General features: G+C 41.6%; 1 protein-coding gene across 3 annotated transcripts in view; it reads right to left on the reverse strand.

Annotated features, from left to right (window-relative positions):
* B3GLCT (beta 3-glucosyltransferase) overlaps positions 1 to 20,436 on the reverse strand; it is a 523,490-nt gene that overhangs the window by 297,560 nt on the left and 205,494 nt on the right. For all 3 annotated transcript variants that reach the window (XM_089690888.1, XM_089690889.1, XM_089690890.1), the window contains one exon: positions 14,566 to 14,675. In XM_089690888.1, coding sequence (XP_089547014.1) covers positions 14,566 to 14,675 — 110 coding nt within the window. The remainder of the gene's footprint in view (positions 1 to 14,565; positions 14,676 to 20,436) is intronic.

Genomic DNA, 20,436 nt, shown 5'->3' on the forward strand with positions numbered 1-20,436 from the left:
AGGTATTGCCACGAACATCAGAGCAAGAGCATTAAATCTAGCACTAGACCTCCTCTGTAACGTTACACTGCTAACCTGTAGAATTTTTTAAAGCATCACCCATGGAGATTTTTTTTTTTTTAAGTACCACAGTTTCATGCCATTCCACGAGCGTGCGCAATTTTAAAGCGTGACATGTCGGGTATCTATTTACTCGACATAACATCCTCTTTCATATTTTACAAAAAAATTGGGGTATATTTTGTTTTTTTTAATCAGTGTATTTTTTCCAAAAAATATATATTGATTTTTAAAAACTGTGCATTTCAGTTTCGGTTTTTGGCCAAGTGCATTTTGAATTTTCGTTTTCCGTTTCAGCAGCAGAATTGTCATTTCGATGCACCACTAGAAATTACAACTCCAATTGCATAAAAGTTGGGATGCTGTGTCAAAATCTACATAAAAAAAAATGCAATGATTTGCAAATATTATAAACCCATATTTTATTCACAATACAAAACATATCAAATGTTTAACCTCCCTAGCGGTATTCCCAAGTGTAGCTCGGGGTAAACTTTAAGTATCAAAAGTGGTAACCCTGAGCTACACTCAGGATTACCCTGCAGCATTGTTCAGGGATTCCCTCTAGCACTTACCTTGTCCTTCGCTCCCACGATGTCCCCCCTGCAGTGTCCCCGGCCATCTCCTCCGGCCGGGTTCCGTTCCCTGCAAGCGTCGGGACATACGGGGGATGGAACCGGTGGGAAATTCAAAACGTTTAAAAGTGACATTCACTCAATACACTAAAATCTAATAGTACAACATTACTGTATCAAACCATTTCACATACATTTTGTCCCTACTGCTTTGTCCTGTGCCCTGCCTGCATTTGTTCTGTTCTTTCTGCCTGGAAACTGAGAAACGTCCATGGCATCCAAAAAGCATCCCTTTAGGTCAAAAGCGATTTTAGACCAGCTAGAAAACAGCGACAGAAAATCAGAATCACTTGCAGAATTGAGTGATAATGGTTCGTGGGGAAATTCGTCAGACACTGAAAACGATTTTGTGACTTTGCTCAGTGATGTACGAAATTGGTGCTCTATTTCAAATTTGTGTTTTTGGTTTGATTACATTACTGAAATAAATGTATTATTTTTTATGATTATTATATTATAATTTATGATTTTGTGTTTCAAATTTTATCATACCCAGGATGTTTACTGGACTCTTGTTCGGACGGATTTCAGTGAATTATTCCTAAGAATTACAGGCCTACAATAAAACAAGAACATATTTCCATGCAAAAAAAATGTACCGCTTTGAGCACAGGAATACTGACATAATCAGACCGCTAGGGAGGTTAAACTGAGAAAATGTAGCATGTTAAGAAAAAGAAATAGGGTAATTTTGATATTAATGGCAGCAACACATCTCAAAAAACTTAGGGCAGGGCAACAAAAAGCTGGTACAACGCTAATTCCTAAGAAGTTGGAACAGGGCCATGTTTACTTTTTTTTTTTTTTTTTAACAACACTCCGGAAACGGAGGAGACCAGTTGCTGGAATTTTGGGAGAGAAATGTTGTCCCATTCTTGCTTGAGCATATACTGCTGTAAAACCCAGATATATCTTTAAGCACTGATGGTAGAGATGCGCAAGCTGCCAATTCGAGATGCACAAGCTGCCAATTCCAGACGTTGGTACAAAAAAGTGTCTGTTTATTTCAATTGGCTCTATATAATGCTTTTGTGCTTTACGAAGCAACTGGACGAAGTGGATCCTTCCTAAAATTCCAGGAAGAGATCACAGACTTTTGTATCCAGAAGTTTCTGTGACCCAAACCCCCAACACAGATGCAGTTAGCCGGCTGCATGAGAGGCATTTTCCCGATGCCATTCCTGGTACCCCAACTCAAAGGACACCCCAAAAAAAGATGTTGTCTCTGTAGCAGACATGGAATTCAGTGTGGCAGTTGCTTTTTTTGTCCCTCCTGTCCTGCCAACCTGGTCTCTGCCTCAAGGACTGCTTCCGTCGCTACCACACACTAGTGGAGTATTAGTATAGGGTACAGCATGGCACATATTTGCACAGGGTCTCGAAAGATGTTAGGTAGTCAGGAAACTGGCTATTGCATTTGGAGAGACCCTACAATCTGTTTTAAAAAGTTAAAGTTTAAAAAAATAAATAAATAAAAAAGTAAAAATTCCAAAACAAATTAAAATTTTTAAAAACCAAAAATAGTTATAGTTTTTTTGTTGTTGCCGTTACTGTTCTGCTGTTACACTTTTACTGTTTTATTGTTAAGCTTGCGGTTTTCTTTGCAGGAATGCTTTCAGCTGCAGTACCGAGCTGTTTATTGTGACAGCAACAGGAACTTGCTCTCAGAATATACATAAGTAGGTGTGGGCAGCGCTGTTGGATGAGATGTTTCATCCGCAGTTAAAAAAGAGCATATATGCCAAAGCATGGGGGTCTGGGGTAGCCAGTGCGTGGATGGTCCATATGCTTCAACATATATATTTTATAATATTTTTGGGCACATTTCATGTGTGCCCACCATTAGAAGTGGGTGGATGCAGGGAGGTATTCTAATGGTGAGCATAAAAAAAAAAAAAAAACATAGCATATACATCCAAAGACCAACGACGTACTGGTACATCACTGGACTTTGAGTGGTTATACCAGGATGATGCCTGCAGCTGCAGGCATCATCCTGGTATTGTTTTTTTAAGCCGGCTTTTTTGTAAAAGCAATCCTAGTGGCTAATTAGCATCAGGATTGCTTTTATAAGCAGCGGGAGATGATGCCCCCCTCCCCCACGGCCTTCTCGGGCAGTCCCGTGCCATCGGGGGAACCTGAGAATGCAGCCGGTGTTTCTGCCAGCTGACCATAGAGCTGATTAGAGACCAAAATGGTGCCAATCATCTCTACAGTCTAAGAAATAAGAAGCTACAAGCATTTCATCACTTCAGTTTCACAGGATATGAACAGCGACATTTGTAAATTGGAAAAGCATCTGATCACACCAATCTTGGTTTGATTAGATAATGTAAGGGCAGAGGAGATATCTAGAGTCTGATAGACCCCAGATTTCTCAAAAAAGAATATATGACGACAATGCCCACTGAAGTTATAGGGGATATTTGAATTCCCTGTGATAGCATTAAAAGTGATTAAAAAAAAATAAATAAACAGACAGTGTACAAATAATTAAAAATAAATAAAAAGTACCCTCGCCCCCCATGCACACAAGAGTTGACCCCGTGCCATTATGTAAACAGTGGTTGCACCATGCATGTGAGGTATCGCCACAAACGTCAGATCAAGGGTAGTAATTCTAGCACTAGAACTCCTCTGTAAATCTAAAATGGTAGCTTGTAAAGAGAGAGTGTGAGTGTGTGTTTATTTCAGGTACTTATATAGCGCTGTCAATTTACACAGTGCTTTACACATATATATTGACCATTCACATCAGTCCCTAACCCTCAAGGGGTGTACAATCTAAGGTCCCTAACTTACGTTCATACATACACATATTAGGGCCAATTTAGACAGAATCCAATTAACCTACCAGCATGTCTTTGGAGTGTGGGAGGAAACCGGAGCACCCGTAGGAAACCCACGCAAGCACAGGGAGAACATGCAAACTCCATGCAGGAGGCGCCATGGTCGGGAATCTAACCCATGACCCATTTACTAATATATATATATTACTCCCCAACATACACTCTGCTACTTCTCCTGAGTATGGGGATTCTACGTGTGAGAGACTTTGACAGTATATCCAAGTACAGGACCCCAAAATCTAATAAGCGCCTCCAGGCTTTTAAAGGGCTTTATTTCCTCATAACACTTCCTGGCTACATATCACATTTTCGAAGGCCCTGAAATGCCAAGATAGCACCAAACCCCCCAAATGACCCTTTTTTGGAAAGTAGACACCCCAAGGAATTTGATAAGAAGCATTGTGAGTACTTTGCAGATCTCGTTTGTTGCCAAAAGTTTTGGAAAACCATGTGAGAAAAAATAAGCTGCAAAATACTCACCATGCCTCTTTTTAAATTCCTTGGTGTGTCTACTTTCCAAAAAGGGGCCATTTTGGGGGGTTTGGTGCTATCCTGGCATTTCAGGGCATCCAAAACTGTGATAGGTAGTGAGGAAGTGAAATGAGGAAGTTATGCACCTTCAGGCTTTTAAAGTAGTCATTGGATTTCAGGCTCCTGTATGTGGCTAGGCTCCCAAACAGTCTCACACATGTGGTATGCCCATACTCGTTAGAAGTAGCAAAATGTAATTTGGGGTGTATTTCCACATATACGCATGGTTTGTGTGAGCAATATATAATTTAAGTGACAACTTTGTGTAAAAAAAAAAAATGTTTTTGTCATCTTCCAAAAACTTGTGTAAAAAAATATATCTTCCATGGACTCAATATGCCTCTCAGCAGATAGCTTAGGGTGTCTACTTTCCGAAAAGGAGTAATTTGGGGGTGTTTGTACTGTCCTGGTATTTTAGTACCTCAAGAAATATGATAGGTAGACAGAAAGTAAAAGCTGTGTAAATTCCATTATCCATACCATAGTTTGTAGACGCCATATATTTCACACAAACCAATCAATATACACTTATTGGGATTTTTTTCACCAAAAACATGTAGCAGAATACATTTTGGCCTAAATTTATGACGGAATTTGAGTTTTTGTGGATATTTTGTTTATGACAGAAATGAGAAAATATTGTTTTTTTCTTTATCAAAATTTTCAGGTTTTTTTGTTTATAGCACAAAAAATTAAAAAAAAGTACACAGGTGTCAAAATACCACCAAAAGAAAGCTCTAATTGTGTAAAAAAAAGGACATACATTTCATTTATATACAGCATTGCATTCCCGCGCAATTATCAGTTAAATTAGTGCAGCTCTGTATAGCACAAAATGGCGGAAATGGCAGTATCTATACCATAGTTTGTAGATGCTATAACTTTCGCACAAGCCAATCAATATACACGTATTGGAATTTTTTTTTTTACCAAAGATATGTAGCAAAATACATTTTGGTCTAAATTTATTACTAACTTTGAGCTTACTGTATATTTTTTATAGCCAAAAGTAAAAAAAACATTGTTTTTTTTTTATTTTTCTGTCTTCTTTTGTTTATAGCGCAAAAAATAAAAAGCACACAGGCGATCAAATACACTGAAAGAAAGCTCTATTTTTGTGAAATATAGGACATAAATTTTGTTTGGGTAGGGCAACTATCAGTTGAAATAGTGCAGGGTCAAATAGCAAAAAAAGGCCTGGTCATTAAGGGGGGGTAAATCCTCTGGAGGGCAAGTGGTTAATGATCCGCTTTGGTCATAGGTTCACCTCAAGGATGCAGCCCTCTTCAGACTGGGGACATGTCTATATTGAACATGCCAGTCAAGGTAAGCAAGCTGTAGAAGATATGTCCTAGGAAGTATGTTGAAGTTTTTAAGGTGTACCTCTTATGCAAAAGGTCTGGTATGGGTTGAAATTTATTTTTCTCTCAGTAAAGAGAAATGTTGCTTAGTGCCGATACCTAAGAGCACAGCCCTACTCCTGAATGCAAGCGTCTTCAGACAAACTTAAAGTGCAAATAATAGGGGGAATGTGTCACACCGTTTCTGTAACTAAAAGCATTGGGTTTAGCTCTGGTGTACTGAACTGTACAGGAATAGTTGGACACCCGGCATATGTTAGTACATCTATCTAAATGCATATTTATTCCTGAAAATTCAATTGGGCTTTACGGCCTGTTCACATCTGTGCATTACATTTTAAGCGTGTTGCATTTTAGGTGCGTTTTTCATGTATTTTAGGTGCATTACCACTGAACTCTAAATAATATGCTTTTTAATCAGATATGCAGCATTCATGGCTTTTTTTTTTTTTTTTTTTTTTTTTTAACGCACAGGGTGAACAGGGCCTCAAGCTTTTATTTTTTTCATATTGTACAGAAAGCACCATCTCCTGCTCTTCTGGCAGTAGCCCGCCAACACGGTCACCTTCTTCCTGCTCTGGGTGCCTCCTTAGCAAGCCAGGTGCGAACTGAGGTTAGGCACCTCTGCATGTGCACTAACGAGCCAGGCAATGTACGTCTGAAGACAGCTCCAGTAAGCCACGGCCCTGCTCCCTCCTCACTGGAGTTTGACTGACAGCAGCGAGAGCCTATGGCTCCTGCTACCTTCATTGTCTCCAGTACAAGCAGGAAGTGATGGGATTGGTGCTGCAGCCGAGACAGGTAAGTGTTTAAGAAGCAGGGGGGCCAGGAAGGATCGTGAGCTTTTTATTTTTACCATAATGCAGAGAATATATTACCATAAAATTACTTCTAAACTTTGAACCACTTTAAGGTTGGTTTTATGACTGTTTCAATGGATTGGGGACTTCCATTGCTGACTTCACCTCAGGAAAAACTTAGCTGCCCAGTATTTATGAACAATGGATTGAATATTTTCAGAGTCACTGATCAGATAAAAAAAACATTCTGACTCTTAACTTTTATTTGCTAAATCCTTGTACTGGGTCTAATATTCAGATGTATAGAAGCCAGACATCTTGTGATTTTGACACAATACAATCTTATTATGCTATCAACTATTTTAAGACGGCCATAGATGGAGCGATTTTCTTTCCTGCAACCACGGTTTCTGGAAAGAAAATAGCTGGATTCTCCCATCAACACAGTCAGTGTGGGCTTGCATAATATTCAAAGTACTCCTAACATTCAGTACTGTTCTAAGAAAAACTGACTCATACGTAGATGGTTAAGCTAGTCACAGTTTACAATCTAATTGTACAAGGTCTTAAAAGATTTACTGACAACAATGCTGTGCCAGGATCTATCCAGCTGAGTGACAGGATGTATTGTTAAAAAAAAAGGCCCTTATAACAGAATGTTGGTAAATCTAAAAGAGAATGTGTGACATATGTGACCAGTTTTATTATGAAAACATCTCAAAACCAGTTTTTTTTTACTTTTTTATTTCAAGATATTTTCAATTCATATATTCAAGTGGAATTCAGCCTAACCTTACTAGAAGATGCAATGACAATAGTGTGTGGGCAGCTTACATATTTGTATATCAATATTGTGATTTTTTTTTTTTTTTAGAGTAAAGTAGGTATGATGTCTTTGTTTAAAAGGGTAATGTGCGGGAAACATTCAGGAAAGAGGCGTAGGTGTTGTATACAGCACCTGCTACCTAAAACAGTTCAGCAAGTCAAAGCATAGGAGAGAGCGCATAGGAATTACAATCAGTTTAGATTTTCAAGGTTTGAGTTTAGCAATAGTGGTGAGAACAGGTTTGAATCGCTCTTCAGACAACAATGGACAGGTAGTGAGGAGACATTGTAACACTTCCTCACTGCCTGTTTTAACCTCATTACAACAGACAACCGTGTTGCAACTGCACGTTGTGAGTGGTTGCAGTGCAGCCCCTTTCACTTGAGTGGGTCACACACGGTAGGCGGTACTGCTAGCCAAGTGCAACAGGGGGTGTAATCGATGCAACAGCATGTAAACACCCCCAAGCTGCTGCCTCAGGAGTTATGGGGCAGTAAAAGCACAGCTCAGGGTGTGTGTCAAGATAGCAACAGTGTAGGACACCTTTTACATGTGCTCTGCTGCTTCCCTGGTTTATACGCCTGCTGCAAGCACTTTTCATGCTCGGAATAATATTCCTCAGCATCACTTCTCCTCCCGACACCCGGGTATGCCTAGGGGAAAAGGCAAGCCTGCAGCAAAACAACAACCCAGAGCGGCAAGGCCATCCGGCAACAAAACCTGCTCCCTCTGTCCAGCCCAATCCTAATAGTCAAGACTAGGATGGTAATAGCTACTTGCCAGAGCACACTATTCAAGATTGAGAACATGCAAAAACACAGTTCAACCACGGGATTTTATCAGTCCTCAATCACAAGTGTAAATGAAGCCTATATGAACTAAATTAAAATAATTGATAAATTAGTAATTATTAAATTAAAATATTGCATGCATTAGTCTTATTTTGCATTGAGACTTTTATGGTTTATAAGGGCACCTTATAACACACCAAAAAATATGTTGCAGCTTACCAGTCCTTAAAGTGGTTGTAAAGGCTCACAGTTTTTTGCCTTCATGCATTCTATGCATGAAGGTAAAAAAACCTTCTGTGTACAGCAGTGCCCCCAGTCCCCTCAATACTTACCTGAGCCCCATCGAGATTCAGCGATGTGAATGACAGCCTCGGCTGTCCCAAGTCTCTGCCTGCTCACTGCCTGAGACAGCAAGTCAATCACAGGCAGTCAGCCAATGAGGAGAGAGGAGGTGGGGTCAAGCCATGGCTCCATGTGTGAATGGACACATGGAGCAGCTGGAGCCCCCATAGCAAGCACCTGCCAGAGAGGAGGAGCCAGGAGAGCCTGCGGTGGGGATCTGAGGAAAGGAGGATCCAGGCTGCTCTGTGCAAAACAACTGCACACAGTAGGTAAGGATAGACATGTTACTTAAACAAAAAAAGTTAAAAAAATTTACCTTTAGTATCGCTCTAAAGTGGTAGTAAACTCTCCCTCTCCAAAACCGCTTTTTAAAGTGGAGTTCCACTCACCCTGTCAAAAAATAAAAGTCAGCAGCTACAAAAACTATAGCTGCTAACTTTTAAAAAACATCCACTTACCTGTCCCCCGCAGCCCATTTCACTGGCCGCCATCTTCAGTGTGGGCACCCAGCTGTGACAGCTTGCGGCTTCACAGCCGGGTACCCATTGAGCATGCCCGAGTAGTGCTGCACTTCATGAATGGTCCTGTAGTCTTCTGGGACCTGTCACGTGCCCCAAAAGACTACAGGAAGAGAGGGAGGGAGGACACCTTCTGCTTCCGGTCGCCTAGGCGATCGGACCGGAAGTGGGAGCGGGTACCTGTCAAATTAGAATACCCGCTCCACGCCCCCCAAAGGTGCCAATCCTTAATGGGGGGAAGTTCTTAAAGCGGAACTTCCCCTTTTGGGTGGAGCTTCGCTTTAACTAGGTCATTATATTAAGTGATAAAGCATTATGCATTAGAATTCAGCCCAAATCACTGTTTACTTTTTTTTTTTTTTAGGTTTTCTACAATTTGTGCCTCCCGCAATAAGTCTGCGCCATCTTAACGTATTGTTTTCAAAATACGCCATTTCATGCAGAACCTTGCTATAATCTTGCACATGCACAATGGTTTGTTAGCCAAGCCACAATCTAGTTCCGTGGTTACTATAACAACCGAGTTCTCCCAACATAGCTGAACTGTTTGACTTCACAAGACATGGTCACATGGTGTGTAGCAGGAAGTTCTCAATGACGTTGGTTTTTTAGCACAGTGCCGCAGGGAGCAGATATGACAGTCATGGCATACTCGTCAATGGACTGACAGCACAGAGTGTGTCATGAATCGGGGAGAGAGAAACGAATGCGCCAGTGACGGCATTAACCTTTTGCCGCTCGGCCAATGGCCATTTGGCGGCCGGCAAAATCCCTCAGCGTTCCGGGTGGACGCCATATGGCGTCCTCCCGGGCATGCGCAGTTTGCGCACCTGCAGAGCCACGTAGCGGCGCGATCTGTCACTGGCCGTGTACCTCGGACACGGCCAATGACAGATCTGAGTACCAGCCCCGTTGCCGGTACCATGTGACTTGCTGTGACCAATCACAGCAGGTCACATGACAGTTGTATACAATGGATGGCTTCATTCATGCCATCCATTGTATACTAGTGTGTCTAGCTGTGATTGGTCACAGCGATCACATGCACAAGCTGGGCCAATCACAGCCCAGCTGTGTCATGTGATTAGCCGTGGCCAAATCACAGCTAAGCACCAAAAAAAAAAAAAAAAAACCCTGAATGAATCGATGTCATTCAGGTAAATGCTTGCTTATAGCAAAGTAATTCTTTGCTATAAGCAAATTGTGTAAAAAAAAAAAATACTGATCACTTCCCCAAAGTAGTACAATGTTACTATGGTAACATTGTACTACTTTGGTCATAGCGAAATATGAAAAAAAATCTTAAAAAAAAGAAAAAAAATGTAATAAAAAATTAAAAATAAAAAAAATTATATATTTTTTTTTTCATACTGACAACAGTCAGTGTCCCTGATCACCGCCATGCCAGTTATATGATGACGCTGTACTGCACTGGTGACAGTATGTAAAAAAAAAAAATAGTGAAAATAATTTTTTTAATTTTCCAAAAAATTATGACAAAAAATACAACTTCAAAAAACTCGCCATGCCTCTTATGAAGTACATTGGACTGTCTACTTTGCAAAAAGGGGTCATTTGGGGGATATCTGTACTGTTCTGACATTCTTGGACCTCAAGAAATTAGATTGGCCGTCAGTACTTCAGGATTGATCAATATTCAGATCTATACCATAGTTTGTGAACTCTATAAAACTTTCCTACAAACTAAATAATACATCCTAATTTGGGTTATTTTCACCAAAGACATGCAGCAGAATACATCTTGGCCTAAATTTATGAAGAACAATTATTTATTTGCAAACTTTTATAAACAGAAACAAAGAAAAACGTGGGGTTTTTTTCAAACGTTTCGGTCTTTTTTTGTTAATTTAGCAAAAAATAAAAATCCCAGTGGTGATTAAATACCACCAAAAGAAAGCTCTAGTTGTGTGAAGAAAGTGATAAAATTTTCGTTTGGGTACAGTGTTGTATGACCGCGTAATTGTCATTCAAAGTGTGAGCACTGAAACCTGAAAAATGGCCTGGGCAGGAAGGGGGTAAAAGTGCCCTGTATGGAAGTGGTTAAACAGTACGGGATGGATTGCAAGCAAACAGACCAAGTAAGGAGCCATCTGAATGCAGCAATCATTAGTGTATTTAATGAGGATTCATATGAGCTAAAGTTAGGGGGAGAGTTTACTACCACTTTAAATGTGGTGGCTCCATTTGCTCTCTTTACCCAGACTTCTTTCCCTTTATTTCTACCTTTTGATTAAGCCAATAAGACAGTTTTGGACCTAGAATGATAAAGTTCACTCATCCTACTGTATCAGGACAACAGAAACAGGACAGAGATACAGATTCCCTTTCCCTTTCTCCATAACATAACTGAACAGAGTTCTGTAGACTTCAGAGATAACTAGGAATACATTTAACTAAGAATGCAGCCCAGGCAGAGGACTCAGGAAGTTATAAGCTGGCAAGATACACAGCAATTTTTTTTTTTTTTTTTGCACAAAGGATAGGTTCACATCACTTTGCATGCAATTGCATTGCGAGTTATCTGTCCTCCTGAGTGGTAAGTTTTGACTTACAAAAAAAAAAGGCTTTTTTTTTTTATATAAGCAGAAACATACACACATTGTGAAGGAGATTGCACAGCTAGAACCAATGGCGGACTGACCATTTGGAAACTCGGGCACTGCCCGAGGGCCCGGGGTCAGTAGGGGGCCCCATGAGATGCCCCTGGTACCTTTTTCATAGGCTTTTTTGAGTTTGGGCAAGGACACAGGAGGCCCTATGATCCCCTATTGCCTGGGGGCCCCCATGAGTTGTCAGTCTGCCCCTGGCTACGTGTTTTGCCCAACGTGTTGGGGACAATGTTACAGGCTGTTGTGAATGGATATTATGGAAGGTTGATCTCTGGAATGCCATGTTAGAATAAGGAGACACGAACAGCACTTTATATCCTCATTGCAGTAGTAATGTATTCAGCACATTAAAATAGAGCATTGGCACTTTTTTTTTTGTATATGAATTTATATGAATGTATACAAACTATAATGCCAAAAGTATTGGGACACCTGCCTTTACATGCACATGAACTTTAATGGCATCCCAGTCTTAGTCCACAAGGTTCAGTATTCAGTTGGCCCACCCTTTGAAGTTATAACAGCTTCAACTCCTCTGGGAAGGCTGTCCACAAGGTGCACCGAAATGAAAATTCTGGTGCCGAAACCAAGGGGATGCACTTGGCCAAAAACCGAAACCCGAACCAAAATGAACAGTTTTTAAAAATGTAAACATTTTTCAAAATCAATTTTATTATATACCCCAACTTTTCTGTAAAATATGAAAGATGATGCTACGCCAAGTAGATACCCAACATGTCATGCTTTAAAATTAAAGTACGCTCATGGAATAGCACTAGGAGGGTCAAGTGCTAGCATTATTGCTCGTGCTCTGATGTTTGCAGTGATACCCAACGTGTGGTCTGAACACCGTTTACATGTGGGCGTTCAAAACTGTGTGCGAGACCGAGGGTAGGTTTTTTTCTTTTTAGATTACCTTTTTTTTTTTTTTTTTTTTTTTTTTTTACACACTTTCCCTTTAAAAAAAAAAAATATTACTTTTATTCCTATAACAAGGAATACAAACATCCCTTGTGATAGAAAAAAGCAGTGACAGGTCTTCTTTACGGAAAGATCTAGGGTCAACAAGACCCCACATCCCTCCTCTACAATGTAATGCATTAGATGAAAAAAAAAGAAAAAAAAAGAAAAAGGCCTTGTTTACATGGCGCCTAAACCAGAAGTGATGTAATGACGTCACTTCGGTCCTTCAAGGGCATAGAGAGTGGAGGCCTTCTTTCCTTCACTGATCTCTATGTCCAGCTGCTAGGATCGCTGGAATGGGTTCTCAAGTAAACCAGAGAACCACCGGGTGGTGGCAGGGCTATTTTCGGAGCCTATTTTCATATCGGCATAAGGCCAAGAGGGGTATTTTCGGCCGCCAAAATTTTGGTGCATCCCTAGGTATGTGTCTATGGGAATGTATGACCATTCTTCCAGAAGCGCATTTGTGAGGTCAGGCACTGATGTCGGACGAGAAGGCCTGGCTCACAGTCTGCGCTTTATTTCATCCCAAAGGTGTTCTAATCGGGTTGAGGTGCAGGCCAGTCAAATTCCTCCAACTCAAACTCGCTCATCCATGTCTTCATGGACCTTGCTTTGTGCACTGGTGCAAAGTCATGTTGGAACAGGTATTGGCCCTCCCCAAACTGTTCCCACAATGTTGGAAGCATGAAATTGGCCAAAATGTCTTGGTATGCTGACGCCTTAAGGAGTTTCCTTCCCTGGAACGAAGGGGCCAAGCCCAACCCCTGAAAGACAACCCCACACCATAATCCCCCCCTCCACCAAACTTTACACTGGGCACAATGCAGTCAGGCAAGTATCGTTCTCCTGGCAACTGCCAAACCCACACATGTCCATTGGACTGCCAGAGAGGCATGATTCATCACTCCAGAGAACTTGTCTACACTGTTCTAGAGTCCAGTGACAGCGTGCTTTACACCACTGCATCCCACGCTTTGCATTGCACTTGGTGACGTAAGGCTTGGATTCAGCTGCTCGGCCATGAAAACCCATTCCATAAAGCTCTCTACAAACTGTTGTGCTGATCTGAAGGCCACACAAAGTTTGGAGTTCTTTAGCTATTGATTCTGCAGACAGTTATCGACTTCTGCGCACTGTGCTCTTCAGCATGTTCTGACCCCACTCTGTCATTTTACGTGGCCTACCACTTCGTGGCTATGTTGCTGTTGTTCCTAGTTGCTTCCACTTTGTTATAATACCGCTAACAGTTAACCGTGGAATATTTAGTAGCAAGGAAATTTCACGGATGGACTTATTGCACAGGTGGCAGCCTGTCATTGAACCACGCTTGAATTCACTGAGCTCCTGAGAGCGACCCATTCTTTCACAAATGTTTGTAGAAGCAGACTGCATGCCTAGATGTTTGATTTTATACAACTGGCCATAGAGGTGATTGGTATACCTGAATCCATTCATTTGGAGGGGTGTCCCAATACTTTTGACATATAGACTATATGCATTTGGTATTTTGGGTACTTAAATTTAACACACAGTGATTTTATATAATTATAGATGGGTAGCACTGCACTTACTGTAATTACATTATACAATTTACTTAGTTTGTACAACACACTGAATTGCTGGCAAGCCTAGGTAGGGGGAAATCAACATTAAGGCTGGCCATACATTATACAATTTTCTTATTCAATTTCCTTTAGATTTAAATTCAACTATGTAGTGCAAGGACCTGCCTGATTGCATACAAATCTAAAGTGTTTAGGTTATGTTTTTGGTAAATCTAAAGGAAAAGTATACAAGAAAATTGTATAATGTAAGGCCAGCCTAAGTGCAGGGGTTTATGAAATCAATTACAGTATATACATTTGTATAGGTGATCATCATATCCTTCAAACCATTCTTAAAGTGACCCTGTGACCCTGTCAACAAAATGCCCACCCTGTAAAAGAAGCAGTATGCTTAGCTTTCCAGCAGCATGTGTACTGAAATGCTTCTGTGTTGCCTCTCCCCGGCCACTACTGCTACTCCACACTTCCACATGTGTACAATACTTGCTATAATAATAAATCCTGTATAATAATAATACCGGTTCCCTCACCACCCACTGTGGTTTCTCTCATGGGCTTGTATGCAACTACAGGAAGTCACGAGAAGAAACTACACCGTGTGTTGAGAGGGGGGCAGGTAATCAACCCACCCAAAGTGTTGAATACCTGCAAGAATGATAGTTCATAGAAGCTGGATTTAAATATGACCTACCTTGCTGAGTGCAGCTGCCTGTTTTAGAATGTTTTCTCGTAGGTTCAGGGCTTTCTTCTTGTGGAAAGAATTACTCTGACTCTGTATCACAATGACAATTTCTCCTATTTCTGTAATAAAAAAAGGTCAGATCATTTAGGAATAACAGGGAAATTACTACTGCTTACCAGTAGAAAAACTTAATAGGCTTCGTTAGTTTTCTTAATGAAATGTATTTAGTGATCTGAAGTGAAAAAGTAGTCACCAAAAATCGCCCTCACTGTTCAGAGAGGGATAACAGAGTTCCCAGCCAAAGAGACGCAAAACAAGGTAATGGCTAAAGATGGCCGTACACACATAGAAATTTGTGATTGATTTAGGTACAAATGATTGCAAATAAGCAATTCATTATCTAATTAAAATCTCAACAGTATTGTTCTTGTCGTTTTGCAGATAGGAAAAAAAGTGCCGATAATGGCCACCGAAAAGGAGTGGTTTTGCCTGTGCTTTCACCACAATTCTATCACGTTCAGGGTGCGTTTTTCATAGGTCATGTGACAAAAAAAACACATCAAAACGCAAGACGTGTGGGTTTTTGATGGGTTTGCAGTGCATTTCAGGCCTGGTTTACACAAATGCAATTTGCGGTTTGTCTGTTATGCAGTGCTTTTTGCATACATGTTTTTGGCACATTTTTGATGCGTTTTTTTAAAAAAAAATTTCTGGCCAACTTGTTGCTGGACAGGTTAAAAATGCAAAACGCATCAAAAACACAACACGTATTTAATGTGTTTTTTCTGCATTTTCAATGCATTTCAGGCCTGTTTTACACCAATGCAGTATGTGTTTTGTCTTTTTTTGCATTTTTGCACACACGTTTTTGACATTTTGATGCATTTTGCTTTGTATTTTTCTGGGGCCAACTTGTGGCAGTTTTAAAAATGCAAAACACATAAAAAACGCAACAAGTGTGCGGTTTCGATGTGTTTTCAATGCATTTCAGACCTTTTATACACCAATGCAGTTGTTTTGCAGTGCGTTCTGACAAGTTTTTTGATGCGTATTGCGGGGTTTTTTTTGACGACTTGTTACTGGGCATTTGTGTTTGTCGATTTTGCAGTGTGTTTTGCATTTTTGCACAAGCGTCGTTTGAATGTTTTTTTGTTGCTGGGCAGATTAAAAATCAAAAATACGTGAAAAACTACATGCACTAAATGCGTTTTCTGCAGCGTCTCCATCTGTCTGTTGAACCTAAAACGCAATTTTTGCATTTAAAAAAGTCTGTGACCCTTTCCAAAAACGCAGCAGCTCAAAAAGCATAGATGTGAACGTGTCCCATAGGAAACCATGTTAAATGGACTTTAGTGCTTTTCCACAAAAAGCCATAGAAAAAGCATTGGTGTGAACCAGGCCTCAATGGGGATGAGTCCTAGTGGAATCTGCTGTTACAGCCCATACACCCAGTTCTACTTTTCTATCCTAAAATCGCAAGACGTTGTAGGTGGCGAGTTCCTCAATAGAAAGTTAAAAGTTAACTGTGAAGGAGTTCCTTCTTAAATATTTAAATCTTATTTTTTTTTTTACTTTTCGCACAATAAAAGCTTTATTTGATAGCAAGGCAAAAAACTGTTTGACACGACGAGATCAGTAATTTAGGAATTTTAGCTAAACCCAGAGAGAGTTAGGCTATTTTTTGCATTAAAAAAAGCACCTGAAAAGCTCAAGAAAACTGCTTCCCTACAGTGAAGGAAAAAAGTATTTGATCCCCTGGTGATTTTGAATGTTTGCCCACTCACAAAAAAATGATCAGTCTAAAAATCAAATGGTAGGTGTATTGTAACACTGAGAGACAGAATAGCAACAAAAAATTCAAAAGAAGTGCATGTCTAACAAATGATGCACTGATTTGCATGTTCATTAGGGAAATAAATATTTGGTTCCCTATCATTTAGCAGGATTTCTGGCTACCAGGTGTCTTTCACACAGGTAACAAGCTGAGATTAGAAGCAGTCTCTTAAAGGGAGTGCTGCTAATCTCATTTTGTTACCTGTATAAAAGAGACCTGTCCACAGGAGCAATCAAACAATCAGATTCCAAACTCTCCACCATGGCAAAGACCAAAGAGCTGTACAAGGATGTCAGGGACAAGATTGTACCAAACTACCAAACCATCGCCAAGCAGCTTGGTGAGAAGGTGACAACAGTTGGTGCAATCATTCGCAAATGGAAGAAACACAAAACAACTGTCAGTCTCCCTAGGTCTGGTGCACCATGTAAGATCTCACCTCGTGGAGTGTCAATGATCATGAGAACAGTGAGGAATCATCCCAGAACTACACATGAGTATCTTGTCAATGACCTCCAGGCAGCTGGGACCACAGTCACCAAGAAAACAATTGGTAACACACTACGCAGACAAGGATTGAAATCCTGCAGTGCCCGCAAAGTCCCTCTGCTCAAGAAAACACATGTCCAGGCCCATCTGAAGTTTTCCACTGAACATCTGAATGATGCAGAGGACGACTGGCTAAAAATGTTTAGGTCAGATGAGACCAAAATCGAGCTCTTTGGCATCAACTCAACTCGCCATGTTTGGAGGAGGAGGAGGAATGCTGCCTATGACCACAAGACCACCATCCCAACAGTCAAACATGGTGGTGGAAACAGCTTTGGGGATGTTTTTCTGCTAAGGGGACAGGACAACTGCACCGCATCAAAGGGATGATGGATGGGGCAATCTACCGTCAAATCTTGGGTGAGAACCTTCTTCCCTCAGCCAGGGCATTGAAAATGGGTCATGGATGGGTGTTCCAGCATGACAATGACCCAAAACACACGGCCAAGGCAACAAAGGAGTGGCTCAAGAAGAAGCACATTAAGGTCCTGGAGTGGCCTAGCCAGTCTCCAGACCTTAATCCGATTGAAAATCTGTGGAGGGAGCTGAAAGTTCCAGTTGCCAAACGTCAGCCACCAAACAATGACTTGGAGAGGATCTGCCAAGAGGAGTGGGCCAAAATCCCTCCTGAGATGTGTGCAAACCTGGTGGCCAACTACAGGAAACGTCTGACCTCTGATTGCCAGCAAGGGATTTGCCTCCAAGTACTAAGTCATGTTTTGTGAAGGGGATCAAATACTTATTTTCCTCGTGTACATGCAAATCCGTGCATAATTTTGTTAGACATTCATTTCTTTTGAATTTTTTGGTGCTATTCTGTCTCAGAGTTACAATACACCTACCATTCGATTTTTAGACTGATCATTTCTTTGTAAGAAGGCAAACATTCAAAATCAGTAGGGGATCAAATACTTATTTCCTTCACTGTATGTATATCTATGTATGTTTTCACACTGAGGCGCTGCACTGCGGTGTAAAAATTCCTGCTTGCAACATCTTTGGGGCATTTTGGGAAGTTAAAAAAAAACACCTCAAAAACGAGTCTTCCCATTGAAATCAATGTAAAGGTACAAACTTCCAGTTCTGGCACCGTGTGAGAATGGAGTGACCTGTCGCTGCTCCCAGCCCCGCCGCCCTTTGCACTTTGATACCACGCCAGATCACCGGTCACCTGGGCAGTTCTCATACCCCCCACCCTAGGGGACCGGCTGGACCACTTTTTGTAGCGCACCGCTTCTGTCCCAGGGACCCCGGCGGAATCCTGACTCTGAGCTGGAGGCAACTCGCAAGATGGCCGCCGCCATACAACAAACCCATCATGTGGACATCCCTATTCCACCATCTCTGCAGCACGCGGAAGACCGCGCTTTCTCACACACAAAGATTGCTCAGGCTGTAGCCAGCATACTCACCCGTTTGATCACTGAAGCAGTTGTCAAGGCAGCGCAACAAGGTATGGAACCGCTGTGACAGGAATTTCATAAACAGTTTCATTGGCTGGAGGAAGCAGAACGGTGCATTTTATCCGTAGAAAAGCAACTACATCAGGTAAATAGTACCCTTACTACACCGGGTGCCATACTGCACCACAACCCATCCTTGACAAATTAGAGGATTTGGAGAACAGATCCCACAGGAACAACCTGCGTATCATTGGTCTACCAGAAAACTATAAACCATCCTCCCTGAAGGAGCTCTGCAGCCATCGCATTCCTGAGGCCTTAGGCCTACACTATCCCTGTGTTGTGGAAAGGGTTCATCAGGTGGGACCACCACAAAACCCTGACCCAGACCACCAGCTGAAGCCCAGATAGATAATTGCCAAGTACCTCATTTATGCCGATAAACACCTTATCTTGCAATACTACTGTAAAGGTGGGACATTTACCATGGACAACCACAAATTACTGCTTTTTGATGACTATTCTGTGAAAGTGTCGAAATTGAGCAAATCTTTTGCCTCAATCTGCTCCCTACTTTACCAGCATGATCTACGATTTTCATTGGCCTACCCAGCGGTGCTACGTCTACACTCCCCTGACAGTGACCAGCTATCGTTTACTTCTCCTGAGACGGCTAAACAATACGTGGAATCTATACTAGCCAGTGACCTGTCTTCTAATCATGCAATGGACGAGCCTCCCATTGACGTCCCACCTGTGGGTAGCATCTCGGCCAAACATCTATGCAGCCCAGCGAAGCACCCATCTAAACGAGTACGCTATGCTGTCAGCTCCAAACACAGAGTTACTACCCGACGAGCCCAAGACGGGTTTGGCTTATCCTTTGGAGGGTTTGTTATCCTCCGGCTACTACTGTGGCTAAAGTGCATTCTGTTGATGTTCTCTTTCCTTTTTGTTAATATACAGTGGGGCAAAAAAGTATTTAGTCAGCCACCAATTGTGCAAGTTCTCCCACTTAAAAAGATGAGAGAGGCCTGTAATTGGCATCATAGGTAGACCTCAACTATGAGAGACAAAATGAGAAAAAAAATCCAGACAATCACATTGGCTGATTTGGAAAGAATTTGCAAATTATGGTGGAAAATAAGTATTTGGTCAATATCAAAAGTTCAGCTCAATACTTTGTTATATATCCTTTGTTGGCAATGACAGAGGTCAAACGTTTCCTGTAAGTCTTCACAAGGTTGGCACACACTGTTGCTGGTATGTTGGCCCATGCCTCCATGCAGATCTCCTCTAGAGCAGTGATGTTTTGGGGCTGTCGCTGGGCAACACAGACTTTCAACTCCCTCCAAAGGTTTTCTATGGGGTTGAGATCTGGAGACTGGCTAGGCCACTCCAGGACCTTGATATGCTTCTTACGAAGCCACTCCTTCGTTGCCCGGGCGGTATGTTTGGAATCATTGTCATGTTGGAAGACCCAGCCACGTTTCATCTTCAATGCCCTTGCTGATGGAAGGAGGTTTGCACTCAAAATCTCACGATACATGGCCCCATTCATTCTGTCCTGTACATGGATCAGTCGCCCTGGTCCCTTTGCGGAGAAACAGCCCCAAAGCATGATGTTGCCACCCCCATTCTTCACACCACCCCCATGCTTCACAGTAGGTATGGTGTTCTTTGGATGCAACTCAGCATTCTCTCCTCCAAACACGACGAGTTGTGTTTCTACCAAACAGTTCTATTTTGGTTTCATCTGACCATATGACATTCTCCCAATCCTCTTCTGGATCATCCAAATGCTCTCTAGCAAACTTCGGACGGGCCCGGACATGTACTGGCTTAAGCAGGGGGACACGTCTGGCACTGCAGGATCTGAGTCCCTGGCAGCGTAGTGTGTTACTGATGGTAGCCTTTGTTACGTTGGTCCCAGCTCTCTGCAGGTCATTCCCTAGGTCCCCCCGTCTGGTCCTGGGATTTTTGCTCACCGTTCTTGTGATCATTTTGACCCCACGGGGTGAGATCTTGCACGGAGCCCCAGATCGAGGGAGATTATCAGTGGTCTTGTATGTCTTCCATTTTCTAATTATTGCA

The sequence above is a fragment of the Staurois parvus genome, unplaced genomic scaffold, assembly GCF_062004578.1.
Source record: "Staurois parvus isolate SC_StPar_1 unplaced genomic scaffold, SC_StPar_1.0 ptg000544l, whole genome shotgun sequence".
NCBI lineage: Eukaryota > Metazoa > Chordata > Amphibia > Anura > Ranidae > Staurois > Staurois parvus.